A 12,976-nucleotide genomic window follows, 5' to 3' on the forward strand; every position below is an offset into this window, starting at 1 on the left:
GCACCCCACCCCAGGCCAATGTTCTTTTCACTCAAGAGCCTTTGGCTAGGTACTGAGCAAGCCTGGCTCCTCATCAGCCTTGGACAAGCCCCTTCCATCTCCTCATCTGGAAAAGGAGAGAGGACAGAGAATGGCCTCCAAGACCCCTCTGAGCTTCAGCACGTTGGGACCGTGCGCTCGGATCTGGGCAGTGCCAGCCTCCTCACTGGAAGGCTCTAACTTGGTTTTTCCACAGCAGGACAAAGAAAGACCCGAGCTTCTCGCTCCTCCTTCCTTCCCGATTCCCCCCTTGCCCTGAGAGGGACTTGTCCCCCCCCCCAGTCGCCCAGCTGTCCCCGGGGAATGTCACTCACCGTAGGGAGTGGCTTCTGGTTGCTGCTGGGTGGCCGAAGGTCCTGAGAGGTGGGCTCCTCTAGGCAGGGGGAAGAGAAATGGGCATTACTTTCCCCTTGCAGGAGGCCTGGGTGAAGGGAAGCATGGCATGAGGGTTCTCCTTGGCTCGTTGCTAACCCTGGTCCAAGTCCTTTCATGCCTCACTGTGGGGCCCAAGAGGCAACCCTCAGAAACTGCCACTGTGATGCCAGAGGGCAGGGTTCAAACGCTTCCAGGGACGCTTCCAGCCTGTGGGAGCTCCACAGCCAGCCTATGTCCTTGGAGCCCAGCTCCCTCATCTGGACTTTTCGTTTCCTGACGCTGCCTTGCCAAAGGGCAGGGCACGGGCCTGGCACTCACACAGACTTGGGGAGCTCTTCTCTCAGGCTGAAATTCCCTCAAAGCTGGCCTGGCTTCAAACCAGAGCAGACTTTATATGGCTGCTGTGATTCTAAGGGGGCAGCCTAGGCTGGGGCACGCTATATTCAGACTAATGTGGGAGCCACAAATAAATGACTGATCTCCCTTTCTGGAGCTCCTCAGGCATTTATACACACAAAATGGTAGAGAGGAAGGGCAGAAGGGGGGCAAGAGCAATGCTCTGAGGACTCAAGAGACCTGGGTGTGAGTCCAAGCTTGGCCACGAGCTTACTGTCTGAGCTTCTCTGACAAAGAGCCTCAGGTTCCTCCTGAACTGGACGATTTCCAAGGTTCCTCCCGTAGCTGACATTCTGCTCGAAGGCTCCTACGAGCTCTGACTTTCTGGGTCCTGAGGGCCCTCCCAGCTCCATAGACTAGGTCTCCTCCTAGCACTTATATTCTATGTTCTAAGGTCAGAAGGTCTGGGTTCGAGAGCCCCCCCAACTTTGCCATCCCACGTTCTAGGGTCTTTCTGAGCTGAAAGTGTAGGATTCCTGACACGCCCTCGGTGCGCTTACCTAACGTGAAGGAATCAAGTGTGTCCAGGGAGCCCCGGACAGGCCCGAAGCCATCCAGGGCTTCCAGGTGGGTGTCTGTGTATGGAAGCAGGTCCAGAGGATCCAAAGTGTCCAGGGAGGAGGCTGGGGAGTCAAAGGCTTCCAGCATAGAGGAGGCTAGCTTCTTGGTGGGGTCCATGACGAGGCCAAAGGATGCGGGGGGCAGGGGATTGGAGACGGGGATGGTGACGCTCACCACAGGGGGCAGGAGTGGTGCCCCGCCTGGGAACACAGGGATCCGTTGAGGCATTTCACTGGGTACGGTAGCTGGGATGGAGCCCTGTACCAGGGACTACAAGGAGGTTGGCAAGAGGTGGAAGGGAGGGAGGTATGGGCCAAGAGGAAGAAGGGAAGAGGAGAGACAGAGAGAGCCAAGAAGAGAAAAAGAGTTGGATGAGATAAAAAGAGTTCAAAGAGATGGAGGATGAAGAGAGAGAAGGAAAAGGGAAGGAGACAAAGGGGGAAAGGGAGGGAGAAGATGGGGAAGAGGAACAAAGAGATTGCTGAGTTTGAAAGAGAATCATTATCCATCCACCCATCCAGCCATCTACCTAATCCATCATGCTAATGAATCATGGGGGTACTCTAAAATAGACTGGCTCCCCACTCCCCTGGTGCCCTTCCCTCAAGCATGCAGCCTGGACCAGAGGCCGCGGCTTTGGGTCCCGGATGAGGGATCAGCTTAAACAAGTCACTTTGTCTCTCCAGCCCTTAGTTTCCCGAGGAGCGCTGTACCTCAGTAGGAGAATGGGAGGACTAATGAGATAATAGATTGGGAATCAGTTGGAAGCCCAAGCAATAACAGGCATATTGGCTCAGGACACGCCGCTGTACTGAGAGACATGGAGGGCATTCCTTGCTCCTCCTGGGGGGCAGAGGAATGGGCGGCAGATCTCACCAATGAATCCAGCAGTGAGTCCAGTTCTGGCCCAAAGACATCTCCATCAGAGAAGTCCTCCATGCTCTCAGGTCCAGTTCCATCTGGAGGGGACAGCAGGTCAGTGGTGGGAGGGAAAAGGGTGGTGGTGGAGCCCTTGGCCTCAGGCTCAGAAAGGAGGGTGATATCACATCCAGGAATGGAGGTGCTTGTTGGGGCTGTGAGACATCTCAGATCCATGGAGCAGTCTGAGGAAGAGGAAGATATATAGAAGGCTCAGCATCCTCTGGGGAAGGGGGCAGAAAATGCAAGTCAGTTCGGCAAGCATTTATTTCTCAGTTGTTCTGGCCGGGAATGATATTAGGGGATGAGGATTCAGAGACAAGAATGAAACGAGTCCTCGCCTTCAAGCTCCTCACGTTTTACTGGAAGGACACAAAATTTCCCCGGCAAGTAATACCAACTGCGTAGGTGTCTCCCCTTTCTAAGCTACTCCCCCAAGCCGGCCCTCATAATGAAAAGTCGGCTGCCAGCGTGAGGACCGTGTCCTGTGGCCCGCCCTGCACTGGGAACACCTCCTCTCAGGAGCCGCCATGAGGCTGTTTCACGTGAACAATCAGCCAAGAGACCCAAGTAGTAGTTCTTAACTGAGGCATTTCCAAAGGAAGTGCCAAGGAAAGAGTAAGAACGGCCTGGGGTCGAGTTACTGAAAGCCTTGCCTTGATGTGGCATGTTGTTGTTTGTCCAGGTTTTCCCTTTAAAGTGGTCAGATAAAAGGAGGCAGATATTGGGTGATGGGCTGCTTTCACACCCAGATAAGACTCTGCGATGCCCATCTTGGCCTTCTGGGTTGGGAGGCTGGTCAAAGATCTGAAGTCTTGGCAGTGAAAACCAAGTCATTTCATGTGGGGAGAGGGAAGCAGCGACACCCGAGGATGGACCCCGAGAAGGCTTCCTGTAGAAAAGGCTTCCTGTAGAAAAGGCACCGGAGCCCGAGCCTTGAAGGGGGCTTGAGGCCAGAGAACACAGAGAGGTGGGATACGGAACTTTGGGAACGAGCTTGGCTAGAACTTGACTTCAGAGAGGAAACGACCACGAAATGGACCAAGAACAAGAAGGTAGAACCAGACTGGGAGGGACAGTCGTTGGTCCTGGCACGTAGAGACCAAAGGGACAGAGGGACACGGGCAAGCAGGGACTGGAGAGAGGAGCGTCTGGAAGCAGGGAGACCAAGGAGAAGACTTAAAGCAGTTCAGGAACGAGGCGATGGGGGCCCGAGCTACACACTGGACAGCGAAGATGAAAGGGGAGAATGGAGAATGCAGTAAAAACATTTTCAATGGGACTTGGTTGAACATGGGAAGAGAGGACACTGGGGCCTTTCTTCTTTGCCCATCTCTCTCTCTCTCCCAGGGTGAGCCGGGCCAGCCTGAGCAAGCAGGGAGGGTGGAAAGGGAAGGCAGGGGGGCCAGCAAGTAGAAGCAAGGCTCATCACCCCACCAGGCTCCCATGTCAGACTCTTGATGGCCCTGTTTGGGCTTTTCTGGGCAAAGATACCAGAGTGCTTTGCCATTTCCTTCTCCAGCTCATCTGACAGATGAGGAAACTGAGGCCAACAGGATGAAGTGATTTTCCCAGGCTCACACAGCTAGTAAGTATCTGAGGCTGGATTTGAACTCAGGAAGAAGAGTCTCCCCGACTCCGGGCCTGGCACCTGGCACCTGGCACCACTTCGCTGCTCTAGTCCAGTGCCTGGGGCACGGTAGGTAAGACCAAGGCTAAGATGAGCTCCCTTATGTGCTGGGGCTTCTGAGTGATCACTAACACTTACACATGGCTTTAAGGGCAATAAATGTTTGGCGAGTGAAAGTCTACAGAGTGCTTTGTGTATAATATATTATCTCATTTGAGCCTCACAACAACTCTGTGAGGTAGACGTAATTATCAACCCCATTGGCAGGCAAGGAAACTGAGGTACAGAGAGGTAAAGCAATTTGCCCCGTGTCTAATAATTATCTGAGGGAGGATTTGAACTCGGGTCCTTTGCGATTCCAAGTCTAGCATCTACCTGCTAGACTAGCTAGCAGGGTATCCGGGCCAGAGCTTTTGCTTCAGAAGGGCAGGGATGTCAAGTACCTCCTCTTCCCTGGGGGGTCCCATTGGGCAACCGAGGGAACACTAAAGGCACTCCCTGATATCAAGCCCAGGTCACAGGTTTCCTAAGGGTGGACTCGGCCAAGGGGAATCTCTAGCTGGTCCTGAGGCTCCTTCTCTTGCCTCATCTCCCTGCCCCCCTCCCGCCCCCACAGTCCAAGAAAGGCGACTCTACCTGTTTCGATGTCATCTATAGACCCGAGCCCGTTGGTCGTTCCCTGTGAAGAGAAAGAGGAGATGGTGATCTCAGGGAGGATTCCTGGCCGTCTCCCCAGGAGGGCGGCCTCCTGACACAGGGGAAGGAAGCCCGCTGCTCCTCCTCATCACAGAATCTCATTTCATGCCCTATGACGAGGTCGAGGTTGGGGGGGAAGGGGGCCTCTCAGGGAGCAGTCATAGAAAAGATGAGGAGAAGGGCTGGGACGACCATGCTGTGGAGGCTTGGGACACCGTGGGAGGGTGCGAGGGGAGTCCATGCCCCAGGGAATCTCTCCTTAAGGGCTACGTAACAAGCTGAATGCCAAGCTGTGGAAGACCACGTGTGGCACAACAGGACAAACACCCCCAAATTCCCTGCCAGGCTGGAATGAGGAGCCAAACAGAGTACCAAGAATTCCTCTAAAACCCTCTTCTCCTATCAGCACCAATTCTAAGGAGGCAAGGCTTAGATGATTGGGGAAGTGGTCACACAGTTAGGAAGTGACAGAGGCTAGATTTGAACCCAGGCCCTCCTCTATCCACTGTGCCACCTGGCTGCCTCTTACAATGAATTTTCATAGAAAAATCAAAGCCTTGAACTTAGGTTAAAAAAAAAAAATCAAAGCAGAAGAAAGAGGTGTGGCTAAATGACCTTTGAAGGAAATGTCAATCAGTGAACCTTTATTAGACACCTCCTGTGTGCCAGGCCTTGTACTAGGTGCAGGATTTATGACAAAAATGAAAAGGGGCAGCTAGTCGCTCAATAGATTGAGATCCAGGCCTAGAGACGGGAGGTCCTGGGTTCAAATCCGGCCTCAGACACTTCCCAGCTGTGTGACCTTAGGCAAGTCACTTGACCCCCATTGCCTAGCCTTACTGCTCTTCTGCCTTGAGGCCAATACACAATAAGGTAAGGGTCTGTTTGTTCAGGGTCTGCCCTGGAGGAGCTTAAAGCCTGGGACTCCAAAGTGTGCCACCCGGCGAGGAGGGGTCAGAAGGAGGACGCCTCTGTGGTGCGCCGCCCTGCCCCTCCCTGTGGATCTAAGAGAAGAGATTGTCCTATGGAGTCCAAGGAGAGCATGTTCCAAGGGCCTTCTAGGGCTGGGGGCTCAGAGGGCAGGAGCGGCAGATGTGCGAGATTTCAGATCAAGGGAAAGGAAAGCTTCCAAACAGCTCCGTGCCATCCCGTCCCACTCTTTGGGACTCCATTTGGGGTTTTCCCAGCAAAGACGCCAGAGTGGTCTGCCATTTCCTGCTCTGTGGCTGGCCCAGGGTCACGTAGCCACTGAGAATCTGAGGCCAGACTGGAACTCGGGACTTCTTGACTCCAGGTCGTCTGGCGCTTTGTCCGCTGGGCCACCTCTCGGCACTCTGAACAATGAGAGTTGTCCAAAAGGGGGGTGGACTCTCTACAGAATCAATGAATCCTCCGTCACAGGAGGCAGCCAAGCAGAACCAGACAGAGACTTGTCAAGGATGTTCAAGTCGGGAGAGACTCAATGGCCCCAGAATGACTGGGATTCTCTGCCATGAAAACAGTTGATTTGGTGGCTAACATGGAACCCGGGTGTGGCTCTCCAGTTTGGGGACGATCAACTGCTCTCCCAGGAGTGGGCACTGAATGGAAGGAGAAAGGAGGAAGGTCCCTGGCCAAGTCTTCAGCTTTCTTATCTAAAGCACACCCCCCCTTGGCTCTGACTGACTCCTCCCAGTACTGCCCTGGACCTCAGCCCCTCCACCTGGATGTCCTCCTTCCTTCTTCTTTGGTGACTCTTCAGGACCCCATTTGGGATTTTCTTGGTAAAGATATTTGCCATTTTCTTCTCCACTTCATTTTATAGAGCAGGAAATGGAGGCAAATAGGGTGAAGTCACATAGCTAGTAAACGTGGGAGGGCAACCTAGAACTCGAGGCTGTTTGACTTGAGGTCTGGCCCTGCCCCGGATCTAAGGGGTAGCGCTCGATGCTGGCTCCTTCGAGTGTCCTCATCAGTGAAACGAGGGGGTCAGACAAGCAGGAGCCTCTTTGATCTTCCACTGTCTGGGGAGGGGAGAGGAAGCTGACCGGAACCATGTCCTGCCCTAGATCCGAGGAGCCTCGGCCCAAATCAAAGGCTTTCCTCCTTATTCGCACTCGCTCTCGGTTGGAGGCACCGTCCACTGTCTCCCCAGACTGCCGGCATTCGCCTGGGTGCCTCATTCTCCCTCAGCCCAGGGACTGAGGAAGCACCAAAGCCCATTTGACTCCTGCTGGGGGAAGCAGCTTGGTGGTGCACCGGCTAGTGCCGGGCCCAGAGTCGGCAAAGGAAGATTCACTTTCCTCAGCTCACATCTGGCCTGAGGACCCTTCAGCAGCCGCATGCCCTCTTTACCTCGGCATCCTCATCTGGAGACGGCGACGGCAAACCGCTCCAGGGCCCTTGCAAATTCCAAAGTGGCTTCCGTGGCAATAAGGCTAACAGAGAAATTACAGAGCGCCTACATGCAGCATGTCTACATGCCAGACACTGGATGGAGCACTTTGGAAATATTATCTCTTGTAAACGAATGAACACATGAAAAGGGTGGGAAACTCCCAGCCTTGATCATAATGTCTCTGAGGGCTGTCCCTCCCCCTCCCCCTCCGTTCAGTTAAACAAGCATCAATTAACATGATTCAATCCAGCCAGCTTTTACTCAGCACCTACTACGTGCCATTCATGCAGGCCACCCCTGAGCAGGAAGCAAATGTGGCTCTGAGGGCAGGAAGGCCCAATAAAATGGTCCCTGCCTGCAGGGAGCTTCGCTTTTCTTGGGGGGATCCCACATGTACTCAGAGAGCAGAAATGCTCAAAAAGAATGACAGTGAGGCACCGATGGAGCAGAATCGATGGGATGCAAAGCGGCACTCAGGGAAAATGTCTATCGCCTACCACTTCCATCAGGTTAACTAGGGAGAAATCAGACCAATGAAGTGGGCAGCAGCTAGAACACCCATAAAAAGAACAAATGAAAAATCCCCAACTAAAGGCTGAATGAGAAATTCTACAAATCCAAAGAATGAATCAAATGGAAAGCAAGACAACTGCTGAGCTCCTAAAACAAGGCGAGGAGCTGGTTTGAGGAAAAAATTAGACAGAGCACTGGTTAATTTGATTAAAAAAGGAAAGAAGAGACTAGGAGCTATTTTGCTCAATTACACGCCAAGAAATCCGACAATCTGGGAAAGATGGATGCATATTTACAAAAATATAAATTGCCCGGATTAATGAAAGATGAAATAGAATACTGAAATAGTCCCATCTCTGAAAAAGAAATTGAACAAGCCATCAGTGAACTCTCCAAGGCCAGAAGGATTCCCGTGAATTCTAGCAAACATTTAAAGAACAACTAATCCCAACACAAATAAACCATTTGGCAAAATAGGCAAAGGAATCCTACCAAATTCTTTGTATGACACAAATATGGTACTGATTCCCAAGTCAGGCAGACCACAAACAGAGAAAGAAAACTGCAGACCAACGGAGATCCAAAAATCTTAAAAGAGAACACTAGCAAAGAGATCACAAGGATCATTCGCTACGAGCAGGTGGGACTTGTACCAGGAATGCCAGGCTGGTTTAAGAGTAGGAAAATGGTCAGCACAATTGATCATATCAATAACCAAACTAATAGAAATCACATGATTATCTCAACAGATGCAGAAAAAGCCTTTGACAAAATACAAGACCCATTCCTATTGAAAACAGAGGAATAAAAGGGCCTTTCCTCAAAATGATAAGTATTGTCTATCTAAAACCATCAGCAAACATCATCTGAAATGGGGACAAGTTAGAAGCCTTCCCAATAAGATCAGGAGTAAAGCAAGGATGCCCATTATCACCTCTGTTATTTAACATTGTCCTAGAACTATAACGACTAGAGAAGAAAAAGAAATGGAAGGGATCAAAGCAGGCAATGAGGAAACTAAACTCTCCTTCTTTGCAGTGATATGATGGTCTACTTAGAGACTCCTAGATCAGCAACTAAAAAGCTAGTGGAAATAACCAATAACTTTAGTAAAGTGGCAGGATACAAAATAAACCCAGAGAAATCATCAGCATTTCTATATATATATTGGCAACTTACAAAACACTTTTCACACAAATAAAATTAGAACTAAGCCATTGGAAAAACATTCATTGCTCCTGGGTAGGACTAGCTAACATAATAAAAATGACCAGATTAATTTACTTATTCAGTGCCATAGCTATCGAACTAACAAAAAACTATTTTATGGAGCAGAAAAAATAACAAAATTCATCTGGAGGAATAAATGGTCAAGAATATCAAGGGAACTAATGAGAAAAAAATGTGAAGGATGGGGGCCCAGTAGTACCAGATCTCAAATTGTACTATAAAGCAGCGGTCATCAAAACAATCTGGTACTGGCTAAGAGATAGAAGGGAGGATCAATGGAACAGACTAGGGCAGCGATGGGCAAAATACGGCCTGTGGGCCACATGCGGTCCCCTGAAATATTCTATCCAGCAGCGGTGGGACATTATTCCTAATCTGATGAATACAACGAGTAGGATACAATACAATGAAACTTCGAAAGAGTTGCCTTAGAAGCAGACTGACAGATGAGCATTTTCTTTCCTTTGGCCCCCTCTTTAAAAAGTTTGCCCATCACTGGACTAGGGTAAATGACCTCAGCAAACATGTGTTCAATAAACCCAAAGATCCCAGATTGGGGGATAAGAGCTCATAATTTAACAGAAACTGCTGGGAAAACTGAAAAACAGTAAGGCAAAAACTAGGTATAGCCTAATAATGCACACCTATACCAAGATAAGGTCAAAATGGGCATATGATTTAAATATAAAGGGTGATATCATAAGTAAACTAGGGGAACATGGAATAGTTTATCTGTCAGATCAAGGGAGAAGAGGAGAATTCATTACCAAACAAGAAACAGAGAACATTGTAAGATGTAAAATGAATAATTTTGATTACATTAAATTTAAAAAGTTTTATATAAACAAAACCAATGCAACCAAAATTATAAGGAAAGCAACAAACTGGGAAAAAATTTTATACCAAATTTCTCTGATGGGTTCATTCCTCAAGAAAATGAAGTCAAATTTATAAGAATCCAGTTGATTTCCCAACTGACAAATGGTAAAAGGATATGAAGAAATCAAAGCTCTCAATAATCTTATGAATATTCTAAATCCCTCAAATGTGTGAATTAAAACTACTCCAAGGCAACGCCTCACTCCTAGCAGAGTGGCCAATAGGACCATAAAGGAAAATAATAAAAGTTGGAGGGGATGCAGCAAAATATTGGAATACTAATGCATTGCTGGTGGGGTTGCAAACTGATCCAACCATTCTGGAAGGCAATTTGGAATTATGCCCAAAGGGCTATAAATTCTTTAACAACACTTCTACTGGGTTTGTATCCCAAAGAGATAATAAAAAATGGGAAAGGATCTGCTTGTACAAAAATATTCCTAGCAGCTCTGATTGTGGTGGCAAAGAACTGGAAACTGAAGGATGTCCATCAGTTGGGGAATGGCTGAACAAACTGTGGTATATGATGGTGATGGAACATTGTTGTGCTGTAAGGAACAGTGAGCAGGAGGATTTCAGAAAGAGCTGCAAAGACCTACATGAAGGATGCAGAGTGGAATGAGCAGAACCAGAACACTGGACAGTGACAGCAATATGGTGGGACAATTAATTGTGATAGAGTTGGCTACTCTTAGCAAGACAATGATCCAGGACAGTTCTGAGGATCTTGGGGCAAAGGATGCTCTCAATCCACCTCCAGAGAAAGAGCTGATGGAGTCAGAAGCAGATGAAAGCAGATGATGTCATGTCAGTTTGGGTTTTGTTGGGGGATTTCGGTTTTATCTATGCATCCTCTTACCACAATGAACAATACGAAAAGACAATTTGGATCTTAAGAAAACTTATTATGTGGAAAATTATAATACATGGACTTTCCTGACAGCCTCCTGGAGGTCCAGAGAAGAGATGACCAACCCAAAGACACAGAAGTGACAAATATCAGAGGCAGAATTGAAATGAAAGTGTCCCTTGATCTTTCTGCCCTACCGCTCCATCTGTGTACAAGGCTCCACCAAAGGGCTTAGGATGCTTCACTCAGGTAAGACAAGATGGGGGGACCGGGAGCTGCTGAAAGGTGGTCACGTGGAAGAAGGACCAGATGCCTTCTGCCTGGCCACAGAGGAAAGAGTATGCACCAGAGTCGAGGTCAATGGAGGGTGACAGAGGACGAGATCCTTCAAGGGAGAGAGGAGAGAGCTACGAAGACCCCCAGGCTGTGGGAGAAGGAAAAAGAAAAGCCAAGTCTAAGAAGATCATGAGGAGGAGGCGAGGCCCGAGGACACCACACAGCAGCCGCAGAGTCAGCAGCATCAGGCCCAAGAGAGATCAGCCAAGCTGAGGGCAGACTACAGGTTCTCAGGTTCCCAGTCTACCTATTCTAAATTCATGCATTTCCTGTTCTAGGCCCTTCTCAACCCTGACACATCCTGTTCCAAGGCCCCTCCCAGCCAACGCCCCCTGTTCTAAGCTCCCTCTCAGTCCTGAAACCCAATTTTAAGCCCCCCTTCCGCCCTGTGAGTGTGAAAACCCTACCCCCTTTTCTGATTATAATAGTACTAGCCTTTATGATTAAAACACAAATACTATAGTTTGCTTTATATGAATTATGAGGATTAGCTAAGAAAAATACAGCTTAGGGTGACATCAAATCTTGCTGACAAGCAAGTTGATAACTTTAAGCCTGGAACCCAAAAGTTTTTACTAAGCTCACCTCACCCCTCTCTGTGTATGCCAGAAAGTCAGAAGGGAGGTGGAGGGCTGCTCTTGGGTGCAAATATTGGCCATCTAACTGCTGACTCTGAGTATTAAATCCTAATTATCAGCACAAAACAGTGAGCCCCTGACCCCTTATTGCAGAGGTCTTGGAAAGGCCAGCCATAACACTAAACATAATGCTACCACCAAGAGTGATGATTTTTGTACTTTCCAGCTTAGTCAGCACTCACATCCTTAATCAAGACTTGCCCATGAGAAAGAATTTGTATTCATTCTATTCTAAATTTTGATTGATGGAAAGACCTCCATGAACTGATGCAGAGTGAAAGGAGCAGAACCAGGAGAACATTATACACAGAGACTGATACACTGTGGCACAATTGAATGTATTGGACTTTTGTACTAGCAGCAATGCAATGACCCAGGACAATTCTGAGGGATTTATGGAAAAGACGCTACCCACATCCAGAGGAAGGACTGCAGGAGTGGAAACAGAAGAAAAACAACCGCTTGAACACATGGGCTGATGGGGACAGGATTGGGGATGTAGGCACTAAACAATAACTCTAGTCCAACTATCAATAATATGGAATTAGGCCTTGATCAGTGATACATGTAAAACCCAGGGGAATTGGGCGTCGGCTAAGGGGCTTAGGGGGGGTTTGGGGAGAGGGAAAGAACATGAAACATGGATCTATGGGAAAATATTCAAAATAAAAATAAAAACCAAAAAATAAATTTAAAAAATTTGATCGAACTTTCAGTCTTTTTTACGACCGACCCCATGGCATCAGATTTCTGTGCATTAAAAAAGACCATCTCCTAAGGCTTGGGGTCTCTGGTCTTGGCATTGACCAGAGTCCGGCTTTACTGTGAGACTGGCTCCCTCTCAATAAACCTACTAGCTTGGAGGCTGTACTGGTGTGATAATTTTTCACCACAGCCCTGACACTTCCTGTTCTAGGCTTCCTCCCGGCCTGGATAGTCCATGTTCTAGGATCCTGGTTTCTTCCTAGCTGTGTGCCGGGAAAGCTAGGACCTGGACCAGCGGAGCCTAGGTGAGTCTTTCCCCTCCTCCACCACAACCCAGGCTGGGCCTGAAGTGACTCCCAGGAAGTCTCAGGGCACAGTCTAGAAAGGGTCCAATTCCAGGGCTCCAAAGGGGCTCTCCTGGGGAAGGAGTGGGGTGAGCATAATTATCCTCATTTTGGAAAAGAGGAAACAGGCTCAGTTGGGAGAAATGATTAGTCCATGGGCTTGTGGCTACAAAGTGAAAAAGTTAACACTTGAACTCAGATCTTCAGACTCCAAATGTGTCCGTTTCCCCTAAAATGCAAGTCAGAAAAATCAAAGCAAATAAAATGGGCTGAGGGAGAGATAGATTAAGACTCACTTTCCTTCTTGAGTCTGGGTGGCAGGGTCTCTGCGGCACAGGGAGGGGGTAGGGGTGAGGGTGAGGGGTGTCATCCTACCTGATCTGCTAAGGGAGCCGATGTGCCGTTACTGAGGAGTGAGAAGGTTTCCAATTCCTGTGAGGGGGAAGGAGAGGGAGGAGGAAGAAGGAAAGGAGAGAAAGAAATGGGGGG

At 48.9% G+C, this 12,976-nt stretch overlaps 1 protein-coding gene across 1 annotated transcript in view; it reads right to left on the reverse strand.

The window, feature by feature from the left end:
- The window catches only part of ZC3H7B (zinc finger CCCH-type containing 7B), a 75,581-nt gene that overhangs the window by 34,012 nt on the left and 28,593 nt on the right, over positions 1 to 12,976 (reverse strand). The window contains exons 7-11 of the mRNA XM_044677406.1: positions 12,863 to 12,919; positions 4,556 to 4,598; positions 2,248 to 2,474; positions 1,311 to 1,641; positions 354 to 412 (exon numbers count right to left, since the gene is read on the reverse strand). Coding sequence (XP_044533341.1) covers positions 354 to 412; positions 1,311 to 1,641; positions 2,248 to 2,474; positions 4,556 to 4,598; positions 12,863 to 12,919 — 717 coding nt within the window. The remainder of the gene's footprint in view (positions 1 to 353; positions 413 to 1,310; positions 1,642 to 2,247; positions 2,475 to 4,555; positions 4,599 to 12,862; positions 12,920 to 12,976) is intronic.

The sequence above is a fragment of the Gracilinanus agilis genome, chromosome 5, assembly GCF_016433145.1.
Source record: "Gracilinanus agilis isolate LMUSP501 chromosome 5, AgileGrace, whole genome shotgun sequence".
Classification (NCBI taxonomy): domain Eukaryota; kingdom Metazoa; phylum Chordata; class Mammalia; order Didelphimorphia; family Didelphidae; genus Gracilinanus; species Gracilinanus agilis.